Source organism: Athene cunicularia (genome assembly GCF_003259725.1).
Source record: "Athene cunicularia isolate RWA chromosome 3 unlocalized genomic scaffold, athCun1 chr3_part1, whole genome shotgun sequence".
NCBI lineage: Eukaryota > Metazoa > Chordata > Aves > Strigiformes > Strigidae > Athene > Athene cunicularia.
In genome coordinates, this window is record NW_020799097.1 from 70357997 (window position 1) to 70378792 (window position 20796).

The 20796-nt window shown below is 41.5% G+C and overlaps 1 protein-coding gene across 2 annotated transcripts in view; it reads right to left on the bottom strand.

Moving 5' to 3' along the window:
- MTHFD1L (methylenetetrahydrofolate dehydrogenase (NADP+ dependent) 1 like) overlaps positions 1-19844 on the bottom strand; it is a 151065-nt gene extending 131221 nt beyond the window's left edge. The window contains exons 1-7 of one of the 2 annotated variants that reach the window (XM_026846002.1): positions 19745-19844; positions 16920-16970; positions 16785-16838; positions 14049-14173; positions 12848-12948; positions 11791-11915; positions 4162-4273 (exon numbers count right to left, since the gene is read on the bottom strand). In XM_026846002.1, coding sequence (XP_026701803.1) covers positions 4162-4273; positions 11791-11915; positions 12848-12948; positions 14049-14158 — 448 coding nt within the window. In that variant the 5' untranslated portion in view covers positions 14159-14173; positions 16785-16838; positions 16920-16970; positions 19745-19844. Of the gene's footprint in view, positions 1-4161; positions 4274-11790; positions 11916-12847; positions 12949-14048; positions 14174-16152; positions 16199-16784; positions 16839-16919; positions 16971-19744 lie in introns of those variants that run through there. The other variant, XM_026846001.1, reaches the window with a different exon arrangement.
- Between the last annotated feature and the right edge of the window lie 952 nt (positions 19845-20796).

Below are 20796 nucleotides of genomic sequence, written 5' to 3' on the forward strand. Positions count from 1 at the left end.
CATATTATTTTGTCATTTTCCTCTAATCCTTCTTTTAGCTTGTTCTCTTGTTGCTTACTGACTTTTATGTAGACACAATTTCTCCAAAATTCACATCCTAACCTCCATGGGCATATCAAGGCCCAAGTCACATTCTGAAGGGCGTAGACAAAATAGTAATAAAAAACAACTGCATGCTGACAGCTTTAACCTTTCCCCCACAGGGGAACTGAAGTCCAAACCCTGACCTGGTCAAGCCCTCACTCTACTCATCCCATCTCCACCGATTGTAAAATGCTCACGTCGTCTTGTACAATTACCTCTCCTTGGTGGCAGGGCACAGAAAGCACAAGCTGGAGCCAGAGGGGCAGGCAAAAGGGCCCAGCACAGCACCCCACCACCCCACGCCCAGCTCCAGCCCACTCTCTCCCAGCCATCACCGAGAGAGCAAGAGACCCTTTCCACAGACACCCTCAGCCTCATTCAGTATGTTTTCCAATCCTTTCTCAAACTTTCTTGCCAACAGGCATGTATAGATCAGTGACAAAGCTAACCAAGCAGAAGGTGACAGTCCTGACATTAAACTCTAATTAAGAAAGTGTCAGTGTCTGAAAAGTCCTTCTACTTGCATTAACACTTGCCATTTAAAAGGGGAAAAAAAATAAAATCTGGAGATGCTCAGTTTTAGACTCAGACAGAGGAGTTTTACTGGGACAGTCTATCACAGTCATAAATTGACTGTTGTTGCTTTGAGACTGGGCTGGGAGTGCTGCCAAAGAGACAAATGAAGTAGGAAGAATGAAGTTTAAAATCCCCTTTCAGACAGCTGTGCTTTACAGAAACATTTTTGGGTTTTATGTTATTTGGCTTAATAGGACTTCTTTATCAGGGCAGAGCTAGCATGTGTGTAAATACGTATCAGAATTAGACATTTCCCTTCAATAAACTACTTCTCTCAGGCTGCTTATGCTACACACTCACCCCACAAATGACTAACCAGGCTTTTACAGGGGTGAAGAGGAATCTAGAGGTGAAAGTCATGCACACATGAGCTAGCAAGACAATCCCAGGACTGCAACAGCTCTCTTTGGATAAATTTTCCAGATGGGAGCCGGAATAGATTATGTCCAGAAGATCAGCTGAACTGCAGACATTGTGCTCCCTCCTCTGACTCACCCTAAGGAAGGCCCATCCACCCATCTATTCACGCCCTATTGTACATAGGGATGAGAGCTGCAGTCATGCACTACCTGTCTGCTCAGGCAGCTTAGAACAGAGAAGAGGTAGGGAAACAGCTGAATTTCCCACTAACATACTTAAACCACATGGGCTTCAGCTTTCAAGTGACACCAGAAGAGTTGGACATCAAATCCCAATAATCTTGGCATCCTTAAGTTTTGCTCAGAAACTTGATTTTCATTTCTATTACATTTACATATGAAGTATTAGCCTGCAAGACACTACCAGTACTCACTTGATTCCAAAATCATTAGTGCAGCAGAATAAGATGTTGCACTGCTAGAAATTGTAGAACATTTTAAAATTGTGATAATTTAAAAATCTTTGATCAGATAAAGAAATACTTGAAAAAGAATTCTGTCACTTTGGAGCAAGCACTTTTAGCTCTACTATCCTGGCTTACATCATTACAGTTGCCCAATTCAGCTATGTCCTTGCAAATTTTGAGTGCTTTTAAAACATGCAAGAGTGTTAGACTACATGTATACCCATGTAAAATAAATATCTAGCCATCATCTAGCAAGAATAGAAGTTATTTCATGGCCACTGTTGCTTTCAGGCTTCATTTAGCTCCTGACCTCACAGATGTTGTTGGACGTTTCTAAAGCAAGAAAAAACCCAGAACAATTTCCAAGCACCTCAGCCAGATTCCACCACATTTTGGAAGTGAAGAGTCAGTTGTAAGACTCGATTGTTTCTCCAAGGTTACAGCTGCTCCACAATAGGCTTCTAATAAATACCTTGCAATTAAACTAAGTGCATTCTTCCTGTAAAACAGACACCTGTGTTTCATGTACCTCTCTAGAAAGTCTTAAGGACAGCATTTATTAAAGCTGCTAAAATGCATTTCTGTTATTCTTTCGGACTTTCTCCAAGATTCTGACAATCACAAAAGCACAACCATAAAGACAGATGGACATTTGGTAGACAAATTCTATTTAAACTATTTTGCTAAAAAACTCATGCTGCCTTTCCAAAGAAATGCTGTACTTGATACACACTACTGCTACAAACTTGAAAAACGCAAAGAAATCTATTTATGCCAAATCTTACGTTTCCTGCCTTAAGAAAGAATGTTGCTGTGGTACATGAACACCACTCAAATGTTTTAATGCAGTTTTCCTAGCAGCACTCTTTTAGGGAAAGGAAACACCATTACATATAGTTCTATAGAGCAACTAAGGCATGAAGACACTTAAGTCTCAAGACGTGGCATACAGTTATACTGTGTAACTTTCAGGCTGTGAAGACCCAGACTCCCTCTGCCACAGAAGGAGGGAATCAGGTATCTGAAAGTGGGACTTACACCAGGCTGCACACAGAGCCAGGAGAGTTCAGTCATTAGCAATGCCCACTCAAGACTGCAAGGACTGGCTTACCTGGGTTAGCCCCATCCTGCCTTTCACAGTCCTGCACCTCTACCCTGTGTCCGACACCTAAGAGGTTTCTGCTTAGAAGGATTAAAATGAGGAGGGGCCATTCCTTTTCCTTTATTTATTTACAGGTGCTGCTGCTGTACCACAATTCCCTCTCTTCCCTGCCCCTTTCTCCCCCATTCCTCCTTCATACGCGTTACTGGTAGGTTGGGTATCTGCTGAAGAGACCTATACTCCAAGTCCTGGCCCACAGATACTTCATTATATCCAACAATCCCTACGCAAAATAAGTGGCCATGAAAAATGCAAGGATTCTCCTAATCACTAGGCTAGGAAACGGAAAGCATAAATTATTTTTGGACAACTTGTGCATCATCAGCAAAGGATAAGGCTTGGCACCCACCCCTGAGATCCTCATTAGGATCAGAGCACTGTTCTGGGAGGTGGAAGATGCATGCTCAAATGCCTTCAGACAACTGAGTGAATAATAACCCAGATCTCCCACACCCAAGTGTGTGTTCAAGTCAAGAGGATAACACAGGGAATCTCTTGCCAAGGCCATGCTTTGCATGGGAACAGCAGCTGCTTTATTACAAGCCTGGTTTTGCACTAGCTCTGCATAGAGCATCTGCTTAATTTGTCCTTAGGGAGTAGTCCCAGTTTAAGAACCATACAATTAGTTTTCCTTGGCCTTATGCCCATTGCCCCAGCTTTGTATCAATAGATGTCAATAAGCACACTTGTGATAGATTTAGAGAAACACAATAACCAATCACACTACCCATGTACTTCCTTATTTTCCTATTCATTTACAGCATAATCCTATCTGAACACTAAACAGTCCAATTCATACACACATCAAAAATCTAGAAAATATCCAGCTATCTTCAAAGGACTTTAAGGAATTTGACAGGAAATGCAATTCTAGCAGTACAATAGAGTAACTTCTGGAAAGCTTTCTATTCCTAATAAAATTCTGTAGCATTTTTCAACTGAGAAATTAATGAACACATGTCCCCTCCCCAATCAGTCAGGGGAAGAGGAGGGAGGGGAATCCAAACTCTTTTTGTAGGAGTAACTACCGCAGAAGATGTTCTGCCTGTTCTTAGCTACACATGATTTCTCTACTCCCTCCTACACCATTCTCTGCACACAGCTCCACAGCACTCTGCAGTTGATTATCTTTGCCCCTCTTCTCTTCCCATGTTCCAGGTGAGTCCACAGAAGTCACAGAATAAAACACCGTACAAAACAGCACTAAATAACAGCTCATCTGATGACCCAAAAGTCTTCCCTCTGAAATCTTTGAATCCATAGGATCATCACTTATTTAACAAACCTGGTAGAAGAATCTGTTCCAGCTTTTCTTCCCTCACTTGACAACTGTTTCCTATTTATACATCAGAGACACGTATACATCCCCTGTAAACAAACACCCACCTTTAAAGGGCCTTTCCAAAAGATGTAGCTTTTAACCACATTGCATTGTTACCCATATGCCACACACTTATCTCAAAGACTCACCGTACATCGCTTTCAAGAACTGTTATCTTTTAATGTCTCTTACCTGACAGCAAGTCATGAGAACAACTGATAATGGTGGTTCCAGGCTTTATCCAGCTCACAGGAACATCATCAGGTTTTGTACTGCCAACTATCACCACATCTGCATGATTAAGCTAGGGACAGCCCAAAACACCCCCCAGAAACAAAACAAGCATTTACTGTTAAAGTACATTCTTGAATATGCATCTTATATTCAGACTTATACAGCAATAGTCTTTTGAGCAAAGTATTTGCAGACAACAAAATCCAAATCGATGGCTTGATTCTTAACCCACATGAAATTTAAGAGCAATAGCATTTAAAATTAAGTCAGATAAGAAAATTGTGAAATCAGGCAACTGGGGTCAGAGACAGTACCAATAATATTTAATGGGGATTACACACTTTCAAAGAAAAAAAAAAATCTTATCATTGTCCAAAGTCCTGTCCAGTAAGATAACTTGGAGAGACTTAAGGAAGAGAAGGGTTGAAAGACAGTAAATAGGCAACTATAAAGAGCACAGTCAGATTATCTGACAGTAGAAAACCAGGCCAGCTGACAGGAATGCAAGATGACCTGACCGGCAAACATCAATGCCTTTGAAGAACACCAATTAAAAAGCATTTTTTTCTATCTTAGTTCATGTTTGCTAATCAGTGCCTCTGATTTAGTTCAACCTGACAGATGTTGGAGCAAAAATGGCTACTACAAAAATTCTTACAATCAAAGACATAAGTGTCTTCCTTTTCCCTCCTCTTCTGAAACAGGGCCCTGTACCAATTACTGGAATCACCACAAGATAAGGGACAGCATCAGAGGCTGATGTATAATGATTCACTAAAAGAGCAAAATACAGGCACAGCACTGCCTCAAACCTGAATGTAAAAATTATTTCAGAGATGCAGTCATTTTGGGAATGTTTTGAAAAAAATGTAAATTAATACCAAGTGTCACAAACTCCATGAGCCTATGAACTGATTTGTGACTGACAAGCATTCCAGCTTCTTTTTTGGCCAAAAGTGCTCTGATGCAACCCTGCCCAACACTCCTGCCAAGAAAGAACAGCTACAAATCCTGTCAGGATAGCAGGTTTTTGGCACAGATGAGCATCCAGGAAGGGAGAAAAGCACAACTGTGGTGGAAAAGGCAGAAAGTGAAAAAAAGCTCCATCTTCTCCTCAGAGGACACAAGGATAGCCTAAATGTCCGTAGAGAGCCACATGCAGAAACAAAGCCAAAAGTGTGGGAGAAGATTTACTTGCTTGACAATGACTAATGCAATGAGCTGATTCAGGTTTTAGTCAGAAGTCCTGCAACACTCCTGTGATTGCCTGCAAATGTGCAGTCTCAGTAGTCATTCAGCATTATCCAAATCACTTACACTCCTGAATCTGGTGCAAGTATCAACTTACATGCCACTCCTAGAAAGCCATGTAAGCCATAACGCTTGACCAGCTCCAAGTCAAATCATACTAAGGAATCTGCAAGCAAATTTGGATAAAAAGATGCTGAAATGACTTCTATATCAAGAATACTATGTTGAAGACACACTTTCCCCTGCAAAAGGAGGTAGTCTCTACTGTAACAGTCAACATAATCAACACAGAGAAAAACAGTGATTATTCCCAGTTACATAAACTCAGGTTGGTTTTTTTTGGTAAGAAAAAAATTACTCATATTCTAGAAGTTATAAGTCATATACTGAGTCAGGTATGTCTTCCCATGCAAAGCCTCTGGGACAAGTACTAGGAGCTTTGCACAGTGCTTAGCATCGTGAAACTATGATCCAGTTGAGAGATGTATGCAACAAGTAATAATTCTGACAAATGTTCAGCCAACATACTTATCACAGAATCGATCCAATGTAACTATAATGCCAGAAAACAACTGACCTGACCAAATATTCATCTCTATAACTACCAGTCATAATGTTCAAAAATGTTCTTAACAGCTGAACACAATCATTTTTGTAGCCAACATTAACACTAGTTTGGATGGCTAACGTTGCATATAAACCATAAATGTATCAGAAAACCAGCTGAATCTTTCATCTCATTGCTCTGCCCCACCTCTCACATGAAAAAAGTTGTATCACATGGCAGTGAACAGTTGTTCTATGAGTTGAAGACACACTGATCTCAGTCCCTTCCTCCACCATGATTTCCTTTTCCTTATTTCACAAAGAAAGTAAACATAAAGAAAAAAAAAAAGGCACAGATACAATTGTAAGTCTCTTGCTATAAGCAAGACATGCAACTATTGACAAAGTTCCTGGGGAGTCAATAAAGTATATAACACAAACACTTTATACAATTTTTTTTTTCTCCTGTGAGTATTTTTTTAAAAATTATATCCAGAAACTTGTTTGACTAGGAGAGTGAGTCCACTGAAAGCAAAATAGTCGTTTACAGAATTTTGGGTGTCCTTGGAAGAGATTTATGTGAGCTCTATCAGGGCATTTTGGTTTCACTTGCAAGAAGTGAGACACATGCTTCCCCTGCTTTTTTCCCCATCTTGACATAACCTACTCTTTTGACTGCCTGTAAATCACTAGAGCAAGCAGCAAGCCTTGGGAGGCATGTGCAGGCTTATCTCCTACATCAGAAACAAATCATAGGCGTTAAGAGATGGAAAAGATCTATGAAATCATCACATCCAACCTCCCTAGCAAACGCACCGCACAGTCCCCAGACAAAGGATGTGTCTGACAGGAACCAGATGCTACAGACAGCCGTAGCTGGAAGGTCGAGGAGATACCCACAAGGGGGAACGTGCGGCCACAGGGTGACCGACTGTCCAGAGCTCCCTGGACAGCAGGCTGCGTCCCGTCAGGCAGGATAGAGAGAGGAACGACAAGCATCATGCCAAACCATCCTTAATGTACTAGGCAACAGGCTGAAGACAAAGTAAGCTAATACTCCAGTAGTACCCTGCCTTCTCACCAGTAAATATTTTTTCAGTTGGGAAGAGCTGTGCCAATAAATAATCTGAAACTTTACCTCATAACAAAATATGACACTCTCCACCAAGATTTAAGTAGAAGCAGATTAAGGAGCACCACCCTTTCCCAAGACAGAACATCAAATGTTAAAACAACAATACAGATTTTCCAGCCAAGTATTTAATGATAATGGTGTAAAGTAGCTTACAGGGCAAATAACCAAAAACCCATTTTACCATAAAGCCTGCATAAAAATTTCATTTCCCTGTAGTTAAAAATGACCACTACAAAAGAAATTTATAAATATGTGATCAAAGAAAAAAAATATTTGAAATTAATATTTGAAACATAAAAACCTTCAATCAGCTACAATTTAAGAGAGGGCATGAGGAATAGGAAACTGAGTCAAAGGTTTTTCACACCTCTCTTTATGAAAAAAATCATTTTACAGCTCAGTTTACAGATCAGGTTCCACTTCAATCACAGCAATTCTAATTACTTTCTGAAATCCTGCAAATTTTTTATGTCAATGATTAGTCCCAGGTACTTTTTCCACCCAGGCATGTTTTACTTACATGAATTCTGCCAGCTCCATTTGTACCTCGGAAGGTTCAAGGTTTGCAAATCACTGGCAACCCAGCAGCACAACTATGCATGGTCTGCTCCGACCTCTCCCGCCCTGGCCATGGTCCTCAGGGATGAGCTGCAGTGAGCAGGCACCAGCTCCCTGCTACCATCTTCTTGCCCAGATGCCAACAGCCCCTTCCCTACCACATCAGCCTGAATGCACTTACCCTACACAGTGAACGTGAAAATTAGTTTGACATCTACTGCGAGCTCAAGCCTACCGTTTTGATGCATGCTTTAGCATCTGTTCCTCTAGCTCACAGACAGGGAGATAAATTTCAAACTGCAAGGAACAGATGCATATAAAATGTTGAAGTAGAAATACTTTGTCTACAGCATCATGATTAGAAACTCTTATGCAGCCTCCCTCGCCTCTCCTCTTATGGGATACATATACCTGATCTCACATTCTTTTACACTTGGCTTACATGCTTACAATATGAAAAGACTTTTGTTTTTTCAAGACAGCAAAAACAAGACAGTAAAAGACTAAGAGATGTCTAACACTCTGAAGCTTCAGCGTTGGCTCTAAGGAAAAGCAGACTGTGCCCAAAAGAAGTTCTTATCCAGCCTGAAAAGGCACCCCCCATTCACGCACTCCTGCTGAACCTCTCCCCTACTTCTCCACCAGGCTTTTACAAATAAGTTTTCCATTCCTAATTATACCTAGATAGACCAATTTTCAGGTCTTTTACAACAAAATTGTAGAATAGTAGCTCTCTTAAAACAGGCATGATGTGGTTCACATACAGACTACAATTAAGATGATGTACTGAAATCATAACTGACTGAATTTAGATGATTGAAACGAAATTCCATTTTCTCACAGGTACTAAGTCATATCCATGCTTTGGCAAGAAACTAATCTGTATTGTTCCATTTGAATCTATTTGATAACCTCTTTTCAAACTAGAAAGCCCAATTCTAACATAATAAAGGATTAAGCATGTTAGTTCCCATTCTTCACCTGTAATGCTGAATTGACTTTTGGGTAGTCCCATTTTTAAATGACAACAACTGAGATGTTCCTGAAAGTATGTCACTAGGTCATTCTTCAGGCACTCTACAATGATTGTGCTTTGAAGAGTTATCTACACAAAGCTTAACAGAATGATAAAATTGTACCTATTTCCACCAAAATGCTCAAATCTCTTTCTCTGACTTCATAATTTATTTTACATCAAACATATCAATGCAAAAAGAAAAGCATTTCTTCATGACAACTATGCATAACTGTGCCAGAACCTTCTGAAATACACTGCTTGCTTTCATTTGCGATTTTATTTGAAAACCCAGAAAGATCAAGAGTGTGGAAGGACATGGCTCAGCTGTGCTATGATGATTATTTTCAATAACTCAAGTCAAGCAAACCCAAAATGGAACAAAAAGAAACAATAATCTGTTCACCTTAACAAAATATGAAATGGGGAGGGAAAAGAACATGCAAAGTGTGTTCACTATTCATGTAGGTCAAATCAAGGAAATTAATATGTACCATTATTTATTTTATTCCCTTTTCCTGCCACAGGATAGAGGAGACTTGCTTTCAAAGAGTACACTAAGTCAGATGGTAGATGGTATTATGCTATTTGTCAGAAGAGCTATAATACCTCTACATTGTTAGACTTCCTAAGGTGGACTAAAAAATACCTTCCTCTTGATCATTTTCAAAATATTTTTGCAAAAGTGCATGAGTAAAAGAAGCAATAACATGTCCGTGGCAATACAAAACCTGATCCAAAAAACCTTATGACCTTAGTGTTGTGTATCTCATTTAAATCGACAGAATTTCTAAAGAAAACACTTGTTGTTATGCTATCCTTTAAAAAGAAGAACAAATCAGCAGAGCTAGTCAAAGGTAAGGCAGTACCTGCCTAAGAAAGGCATTACATCATAAAGTTTGGGATTAGTGCTTCAGGGCAAATGAGCCGGGCCAATGGATTAAGACAAATAAGGTACACCTACCCTTAAGATCAATTTTTCCTTTCCTGGTATATATTGCGAAACAATTGCACGCCAATAAGAAGTTCATACTTTTTGTAACTTCATCCCTCATGTCATAAGTGAAGTTACTATGCTACCTCAGGTTATACTTCCAAACAACAGCACCCAGACTGCTACTGTAGACATATGATATTCAGAAGAAGGAGAAAAAGTGTACGGCCATGTCTAAAGTTAGCATACTGCGCAGTAAAAACAAAACATGAATTAATTCTTCCAAGTCTTGGAAAATCCTCAACACCAATTAACACATTTTCTTACTTGAAATTAAAATTTTAAAAAACTCAGAAGTAACCTTGCGAGCCTTTAAACTTTTACTTAATCAGCATTTTGAACAGACAAGAGAATGTAAATTCATATCATCAGCTATAATCATGTTGTCTGACAATGTTGTGCTTCGAATATCAGCTGCCACAAGACAGCAGTGCCTTGTTGTCCAGCAGGAAATCTGTGCTTGGTTTCTAACTCTCCAACTTTTGAGAGTATGAAACAGGATAGTTTTCCCCGTACACATTAGATTTTACCTAGAAGCTAGTTAACTATAAGTGTTACATCCAACCAGGTTCAGCATCCCTCTGAAGGTTACTGGTGACACGCTGCCCCAGGCTTACAGACAAGGAAGAGGAAGGTAGGTTTCCCCCAAGCTCTGCTGATTAGTACTTCAGGCAAAGCAAAAACTCCTTTACTGCCAAAAGTTAAAAATGAACATAGGAAGACTGATGTGCAAAGCCTCAAACAGCCTCCTCCTTAGGCCGCCTACTCTGTTTCCCATCAGTGACCTGCTGCAAAAGGTAAGCTACAGGGAATGCCAAAAAGCAAAGCACTATTATGAGAAAGCATCTGGATGGAAGGAAATAGCACTCTCTCCAGCATTATCGACAGCACTGCACAAGCAGCTCTGGCCTGGTTCAAGTCTTTTTGCTGTGAACCAGTGGAATCACCTCTGGCCAACCTGTCACCTACCCCATCCAGCCCAAAGCAGCCTTCTAGCACAACACCGAGCAATGAGAAATAATTAAAGAATGAGACATGGCTAGTATTAAGTTCACAGTGCTCCCATCTGAGAGACACATACGTTTCCTAAGTGCTGTCTGTCACTTAAAGCATAGAGCTGAGACAAGCCTGACAAAAACATCCACAGCTGTGAAAACACAGGTTTGCCAGAGAACTTTATCACAGCTGCTTAAACTTATTTCCTCCTCCTGTCCTTGCCTTCAAAACCCAGAGGTTTAATACCATCATTTTGCTTTGGCTGCCACCTTGTGGCATGTGCTATCAAACGTAAGACAAGAGCTGCCCCTCACATCTCACCTCTACAGCGACTTGCAAACAGTCCCTGGAGTACATGCACCTCTTCTACAGCTAATACCTGAAACCCTCGGCACATGTCCAAAGGACACAACATGCCCAGTTGTATTATTCCATTAAATTTGGGACTAAGGAACAAACTGGGAAGTTTAACAGAAAATCATACCAACTTCTAAGTTGTTCCTAAGAGCTCTGCAAAAAACAACCAGAAAGACCACGCAACTTAAATCCTTTGGATTAAGGCTCCTGAATTTCTCTGAATCTTTTTTACAGTTGTCTTCAAAAAACAGTGATCTTCCTTGTCCCAAAAGAGGCAGCATTTGCAAACCTTTAAGACACCAATTCAATGAAAGTAATTCCATACAGGTGACTACATCATAGGATGAGAAGAAAGCGAGCATCTCTCGCACCGAGGGAAAGACAAAGGGAGACCTAATACATTTGATTTAAACTGTACCCCTGAATTCTTTCTCTCACAGCTACCAGTGTAAAATAATGAAATTACAGCAGTTGCTGCTACGTATGTAATATTCTGGTAGAGACCCTTGTTTGCCTGAGCTGAGCAAGCAGAAAGTAGAAGAGGAAAGATCCTAATCCACATTGGCTACCAGCAAGCCCCAGTGTCCCACTGCCACTTGTGGCTGCAATGACAAGTCTCCCTCTCAGGAATGGTAGCAAAGGGGAGCAATGCCACGCAGACAGTTGACAGGGATGCCCGGATGACAGGGATGCAGGAGGAGCCCTGAGGCACTGAGCAGACAGTAAAGCACTCACCTTGGTCTGCAGCTCAGGGGCTTTCCACCGGCAGCTCAGAGTCATCGCTCCCTCCCTCTGCAGCATGCACTGCAAGGCAGCACCCACTGCCCCGCTGGCTCCCACCAGCAGCACCTTCTTTCCACCTGGGTGACACAAGGCAAGTCATTCAGCCACCCTTGGCTGCAAAGGCACTAGCACCGGGCTCCGCTGGGCCACAGAGCTGGAGCATCTATGTGAACTCCCCCCTTTTACTGGGGCACCTGCTACTGCAGCTCTCCAGAAGAGCCAGCAAAGCGGCTCATGACAGGACAGAGCTATGTGCCCACACCACCCCAGCGCTATAGTATTATGGACAACCCTTTGGGAGCCCATGCAGTAACACAAACCCCAGGTTTTAAGTTGTTTCCTGGTGACTCTCTAACTCTAGTAAGCAAATACTGTTCTTCCAGTTTTCTGGTATTTTATTTGCACAAGTCCTTTCTTTCATATTTGTTACTAAGTACATCTGACCTCCTGTTCACAGTTCTGTTACAGAAATCCTTGTCTCAGCAATTATGAATCACTGTAAGAGAGACTACTTCTGAAACACTGCCTTAAACTAACAGCATCTTCACACACTGTAAAGGCACTTGTTTAAAGCTGCTATTTCAATGTTAGCATTTACAGCACACAACCCAAACCAAAGGATTTGCTCAGCAGTTATTTACAGGCAGATCTGGATTTCTCCAACTGTCACACTAATCAGAATTGTCAAGTGAAATCCTTAAGTGATGCCTGTATTTTCAGTTTTGAAGACTCACATGTCTTGAGTGGCTTCAGTGAGATTAAACCTTTTGATGGCAAGTAATCCCTGCACAATCTCCAAAATCTGTAGGACTGAGACCCATTTCTACAAATATTACATTCAGATCTCACTGAGGTTGCTCACTAGCAGAAAACAGATATATGTCAGGTGGGAAAACAACACTAAGCAGAAAACACAACAAGGTGAGATTATATTTGTCTCAATCAGGACTGAAACAGAGTAAATTAGTTAGGCTAAAATTAATGTAACAACTATGACAGAAGGTCTCACCTAAATCTTCAAGAAGCTCCATCACAGCACATACTGTAGGAGGAACCAGACAGTCATAGGCATCACCACGTACCAAGCGTCCTAGGTTTACATCAGATAATCTGCAGAGGAAAAATATGGCAATTAAAAAAAAACTTTGTGTAACATAAATCCACAGTAACACTTGTAACATGGCTAACAGCTAATCCCAAAACTAAACACTCTTTGTGCAAGTGACTCCTTTGATAGTCATGTACTGTGGCTAATTTGTATCATCCCACATCACCCTTAGACAAACACTGAGCCTCCAAGAGAGGCCACCAAAGGGATCTGTGAGTTGAAACAAGCAAAACAAGCCCACCACACACAGGGAGCTCTTCACTCGTTGCAGTAGGCTGCTCAAAGCACACTGGACCAAAACACTTCTGTGACTGCAGTGGACCCAGATCAGCGCCACCAGGGCCAAGCTGAGCTGGAGGCAACACCTCCTCCTGGGCTCAGGCTGGCTTGCTGGGGGGACACTCGAGTGTTTCCACGCTGCACTGTGCATTCTGATACACAAGGATGTGCTGAATTTTCTCTTCTGTGTCAGTCTCCAGTACTCCAGGTAATGGAGAAAAAAAAAAAAAAAAAAGGAGAGGAAAAAAAAAGGGGGTGGGGGTATATATAAGTCTACAGCTGAAAGTAAGAAGGCTGCAAGAGCAGCAAAATGGCAGCCCAGACACATAAATTATGCCAGTGGCCTCTCCAAAGAGCAGTGCAACTCAAGACTGATTGGAAAGTTGTGCTAATGGGTCCAAGCTATTACATCCTACTCTCTCACTGAAAGAAAGTCTGCTGTAAGGAAGTTAAAACCTTCTCTGCAACTTTTCCATCAATCCTTCTTGTGAAAATTTTGGGATATGCGTTCTATACTTTGTGACTACCAGTTGTATTACCGAAGTACGAAATACCTTAAGTATCATTAGTAAATCAGAACTTCCCGAATTCTTTGAAAAGACCATCTGCTGAATATACAGTATATAAAGATTAAAAAGATAATGATGAAAATGACTGCAGCAAAAGACTTCTCATTGATTCAGCGGCATCATTTATCACTTCTCAGTAGCACAGCTAGACACATTGACTGAGGAATCCATTAATGAAAAGCACAGGGGAAAATTGCTTTTATGGAGCCATCAGCCTCATGTCTGCTCATATTATTTCCCAGTGTTCCACTTACCCATCCACATCCTTCTCTGGTTTCACAGCGTTTAATACCTTACTGTTACATAAGCTTTCTGGGAGGTCAAGAGCAAGGCCCTGCACATTAGGATCCTCATTAAGTCTCATGATTTCATTGATAATCTAGGAAGTTAATAAAAAACATTAAACATCAGAACAACAGGCAAAGCATCATCTAATTAGAAAGGCATAAAACCTGTATTTTAAAACTACGTTCTGGCCACCTTTGCTTTCCTCACATATCACTGCAACTTCTAAATGCAAAAACAGTAACCTGCTTTCCTTGGTTTATATTTCCATGGCTTACCAAAATAAGCCACCCTGACTCTATTCTAAACATTTTGCAAAGCCAACACGTATTACGTGACATGACGCTGCCAAAAGCATTTTATCTTTCACCTTTCCAAATCTCAGCAAAAGCTCGACAACTGTAAATGCTTCAGAAGATGCTTTTAGAAATAAGAAGCCTTGGTTAAAACATAGTTCAAAATAGGACAAGATCGCATCCCAACATAGAACATGGACAAAAGGTTGTAATACTGGAAAAAACAATCCTACAAGAAAAAATTCATTTTATTAAACCAACATATTTTGTTACCCATTTTCCTTCTCAAAACACGGTGATTCTAAGAGCTGACAGTCATGAAGAATTGTTATTTTGAAAGGTACTGCACAAAAGTTTATGAATTTTAAGTACTGAACCAGATGTGAGTTCAAAGGTTTTATAATTGGTTGTACTTGACATCTGAGACTGTATTACCTACCCCTGATTGCTTCATCTCTGAAGTGCAATGCTATTCTGCTGTGACCAGGAAGTATACAATGGAAAACACGCTGACACTTTCTCACGTGAGAAATGCCATGCGAGCACATCTTTCCATCATATAAATAGGATCAGTGTGCAACCACCACAAAGCCGTGTACTTTTAACTGGATTAATATCCAACAGAAAATGAGTATAAGATTTTTAATTTTTTTTGCTAATATCATGCCTTTCTAAAATGCTTTTAAGGTAAACTAATATTACCCAAACAGTTGATATGCAATCAATATTAAGCTAGGGAAATTTGGTAGGCATTAGGCCAGCTCCAACTCTGAACCAACAGAACATGCTACGTTCATGTTGACAAAGATTATGCAAGCATGTCACTAGTATAGAAATGCCCAGTTAGTTGGCTGACTTCTGAGACAGAAACAGGCATACATATTAAGGCCTTGTGCCATTTGACAGCAACAGGGCTGGTATACATTCTAAAAGAAAGTAAGGATGAGTGTACACCTGAATATGGATGTGAAAACATCCACATTTTTCTTAAAAAAATTCTGAGATTCTACAAAATGTTGGGGGCCTACACAGAAATTAAAGGAAACACAGTTCATAAACAGCCTCAATCGAATGAAGTTTGACCTATATACCCACTTCCTGGGAAAATAATTCAGTTCCGTATTTTCATTGCATTTTACTTGCATTCAGCTTGCCATCATCACAGCATTTAAAATACTGACAACTCATGAAGGGTAAAGCAATCTTGTATTAACTTGCCTGTACACAGGCAGTTATGGCAGAACACAAAGTGCACAGTACTGAAATTCCTCCCACCTTCCCAAACCAGAGAACGCAAGCTAGCACATGGACTTTAACAGATGAAAAAATCCTTTGTCGTAGTAAGCAGGAGAGTAAGCAAATCTTCATGAACTTTACTGAAAGTAACTTTCTTCAAAAACAAAAATACCCCACTTTTCTCTTTACATCCACAGCTCAGCTGCTTCCTGAGATACTACTTCAAAGTAACAGCAACTAGTGCTGCATACTCATTATACTTTACCTATTTCCTACTGTGTTACTCAACAGATAAAATGCATTTAACAACAGCAAAGTGTATTTGATTTTCATTTCAAAAGCCCACCCTTCTTAAACAGGTAGCTGACTATTCATCATCCACAAAACTGGACTCCTCAAAATCTTCACACTAAGCTCCTCTCAACATATCTGAAAGCTGTTCTTGAGATTACACTGCAAGTCAGTAACTTTTTAAAAACAAAGCGTACCAAACACAAAACAGTACATAAAACGCGTAAGTCTGCAGGATTATCAAACTCACCAAGCACAAGGAGGCCAGCTGAGAACGGTGGCATATTTTTACTACACATTCCCTTTTTACTTTCAGATGCCTCAGGATCATGTATATTAATATGGTTTGCTATACTTAAAACATACTTGATACCAGTGCTGTGCCTCCAACCTAATGACTTTGACAAGGTAAGAATTTAGCCCTCTAGTGATTTGGGGTGGATGATTTTTTTTAATACATATTTTAAGCATTACAACATCAATAAACAGGCAGATAAATTCAACTCCCTCCCCCTCTAAATCAATTAATTTTTCATTTCCCTGATTAACTTGGGCAAGAATCAAGTGCAGTCACAAGAGAACTGTGGGAGATGGGATACCCGTGCTGATATGAGGGATCACTGCAGTTAAATACCAGATATGAAAACAAAATATTACTCTGCTGATTCTGCCTCACCTTGCCGGGGACAGCTGACAAGCCCATTAATTCCCTTTTTACTCACATGTGCCAATAGGGGGATAATAAGTGCTACTTGAACTAAGGCAGTCCCAATCCTAATTTGGGTTAACAGAGGTCAGTCAAACTAACAGTGACTGTCAGCAATAAGTATAACTTTATGACCAAAGTGGAAAAAGGAAGAGTGCTTCAGGTACTGCAGTTACCTCATCCTTGCTGCTGCCTTCAGGGAGACAGATGTGAATAACACGTAGACCAACCTGCCAAAAGAAAACAAATACTTACAGTTACCAAGGGCAAGTAGCTCATGATTAATAACAAGTGTACTGGGTAAAGCTTACCTCTTCGGCAAAGTTCTTGTTTATTTCTTGAATCAAATGATCATTATGTGCCTTAGGGAACAAAGCAGAAGCTAAGTTTTAAAATAATAAATTTACATTTAAAAATGCGAATGCAGTAATGCGCAGGTCTGTGAAAGAAACATATAGAGGATGTTTGTATCTACTAGTATTCAAACAGATAAAAAGCCTAGCAATTTAAGAAAGAAACAGAAGGGCATCCAGTAAATTTGGTTTGGTTTGGTTTAAGTGTGTGTTGATATTAGCTTGGCTTTTATAGACAAGAGGAGACATTTCCTTAACGTAAATTCACCATTTAAGAAAGGTACCAGTCTGTATCTGAAGATACCATTCTCCAACCAGTCACGTAACAAGGATAAAATAGGCAGCAGCAGCACTTGCATTACCCGCCATGTCCCCGTACCACCTAACAACACCGGTTTGCCTTACCACCAAGAATGAGGCGAATCATTATCATCATATATTACAGTGAGTCTGTCGATACAGAAGCAAGAGAAGTTATCAGCTCCTTCCAATTGCCAGCAGTCACCTGCACTAGGACAGAAGCATCTCCTGGGCAGATTTACCTGGGAGACCATCTCACCCAGGAGTTGTTCTCCCTGAGGTCTCTATACTTATATGCACCATATATATTACAATATTTAATCATAATAATTACAATTGAATATTACTCTTCAGGTTATTCCTGAACTTTAGGAGGGTCTTCAAATATTTTCGTATATTGTAACAATAAAACTGAGAATTTGATATCCAGAACTAGAAACCTCCTACTAACAGATCAGTGAAAGTTCCACACTCAAAAATGTTAGTGGCTTCATAACAAAATTAATAAAACACTTCTCACAGCTATATGATTATATATAAAACCTGTTTTCCAACCCAGAAAACAGGACCAAAACAAATAATTTTAAAGAGGCTTGTTACAATTTCATGAACATGTTCTACATAGCTTTTTCCACAAGACTCAGTGCCAGTGACTTCCCGTCAAGAGTCGAGCTGCTCATTTCATGGTTAGCTGCCAGCATTGGCTTCGACTGTCACTAACATCACCCAAAATTATTTTGGTTCAAGCCCTTAACAATTTACCAACCTGTTGATCCCAAATGGTTCAAGACAGCTGACAATGAAAAAAAGAGAATGGCAACTCCTCAGAGCATGAGGGCTTGGCCTCCACCCCCTCAGCCCAGCACTGCCTACATCCCTGGTGCCACCTTACCAGTCTCCCACTCCCCAAATCTGGCAGCTGGGGGTGAGGGGCAGCACAGAGGCTGCTCCATTGAGAACACATGTGGAGCTCACACTGTGGCGAGGGAAGAAGAGATGGGACTAAGGTCAGCTCAGCAGCGGCTCCCCTGTGCCAGTAAACCTGGAACTGTATCCTCACACTGACACGTTATCACCAGGACTGCTGGAGGGGTTTAACTGGGATGGAGCCACCAGCGGTACCACCTGTAATTTACCTGCTCCTGTGGCACCTCCCCCTCCTTACACAATGCTCCCTCCCACCCTAACAACGTCCCTTCCCATGTGCCAGCATAAAACACTCATGGCCCTGCAGAAAACCAGACTCAGGGCCTAGCGTGGCTAAACAGAAGCCTCCCCAGATGCCTCCAGCCCAGAGTGGATCAATCGAGCTCATGGTGCAACTGGAGACAAGACAGGAGTGAGAAACAACAGGTCACTGCTTTTCTAGCAGTCCTTAAACTTACAGCCTTAGAGGACTATTTGAAAACACGTAACAGCAATTACCCAGAGAGGGTAAGAGATGGGAGAGCTTGCTCACTCAGCCTCTCTAGAAGATCTACTGAAATAAAGCTGGTGCATTATTTCTTAGATTCACTAGCACTATTTCAAAAGTATTTAGAGTTACTCAGAGCTACTGGGTCAAAGATTCAGTGTGTGTCGACTCAAAACCAACAGGACCATCCTAGGAAACAGGACAAAAATGTTTCTGACTTCACAGCTCTGGGTCCCACTCTGAATGACAAACATCCCCAGTTTCTTGGCCCAAAGCTGATGAAATCTGCAGAGGAACATCTCTCAAGTATGCAGGTAAAGCAAACCTCATCTATGAGTTTGCCTGTTTCAAAGATAGAAGCACTACTGGGATGGGAAGGAAAGCTCCCCACAGGTTAGTAATACAACAGCTCTCCCTTACTACACAACTGCTTCACCTTAGAAAGTGCTGCGACTTCGAAAGGACACTGACATTTTACACAGCCCATTTATTTCACACAGGTCCTTTCGAGCTGACTGGGACTTTTCAGTGTGGTTTCCCTCTCCTTAGGACAGCAGTAATGCAGTCATAAGCTACAGCTGCCCAAAGGCAACAAAGGCTGGCAGGAAGCAGCAGGGTCTTTCTTTAACCACGGCAATGTTATTTCAGGGGTGGAAGGTGAAGGGAGGCCCATGTTTTCAGGCACGTAAACTTTTTTTCAGGACTGCAACAAAAGCTTCTAGCTAAGCAAAGGTTGAGAAAAACTTAAGTACGTCAACTTAGACAACCTGTGAGAAAAGGCGATCTGTACTCACGACATGGAAGAAGACAGTGTTAGCAAAGGGACGAAGGGCTAAAATTGCTCCCTTCCTCTGCAAACCTCTCCCACAGCCTGAAGTTTACTGTGGCTGTTTCAGGCCTGGAGACAGGCTTATGAGACTGGGATTCCTCCCTCCCTCTACAGTCTGGTGGCATTACCTCCTCCTATTGCTTTGCTCGAATAGAAGTTACTTCTGCGTCATATGGTTCTGAAGTTTTAGACAAGCAACGATACCGAAGGGGATCTCTCACAGCCAGTGAGCATACAGACCTGAATAATGGCAAGTGTTGGCTCAAGCCGAGGGTTTTCTCTCTTAAGAGAGGCCAAGGATTTCTTTGCATTCTCGGTGATTTTACTGCAACACAATAATAATGGACAAATGTTTAGCAAAATAACATCAGTCAGCAGAAACCTGTTAGTCAGCAATATGGAATAAATGCCTAGGCGCATACACTTTTAATCACCAAAACTGCTTATGGATGTAAACTGTGAAGGCTGTCAGTCAGCAGGCCAGTACAGAAAGCCTTCACAGACCGAAACACCTTTGTTTCACAGCTTTGTGCATCATTGCTCCAACATGCCCAAAACTTTACAGCCAGCTTATGCCATTTCATGAGAAGGCTTGTCCAGCCCCACCACGGGAAGCACAGCGGCAGGGAACCACTACCCTCAGCCCTCGGCTCAGGTGGGTCCTTCGTCTCCACACCCCTGGCCCAGGTGGTGACAGAAGCCTTTACACCTGGGACTGCTACAGCTTAGCACAGGCATCACCAGCACCAACAGTGGCAACCCCAACACTTCTTGTGGATGCTATTCAAAACTGTGGGCAGCAGGGAGACATAAGAAGCTCTGTTTGCCACCCTGCTTCTTGGAAAAAACAGTGGCAGCCAGGCACCGGGAATGCCTTCTGGAAAATTTTTCTGGTTAAGCGGCTGCTGGCTCTCCTCTGCTACCTTCTGCACATGCAGATGATACTTACCCAGCAAGGGAAGGAGGAGACCCCCTGAAAGATGTGTCTGTCTGTCTCTCCCCCACACGCAGACTAACAGAGAGGAAAACCCAGCCTAAAGCTGGGTTTTGCTACCTCATACCCTCCCCCTTGCAGAAGCCAAATGCCAATTCACGTCAGTGCCGTAGCAGACAAACTGTCTCAGCTGAAGGGGGGGGGGCGCACACACACACACACACGTTTTCCAGGCACACACATCCTTACCTGCACTACCGCCACGTCTCTACTCGCCCTCAAAATGCCGTCACACAAAAACCACAGGGGAAAAAAAAAGAAGAAGGGAAAAAAAAAAAAGGGGGGGGGACGGGGGGGG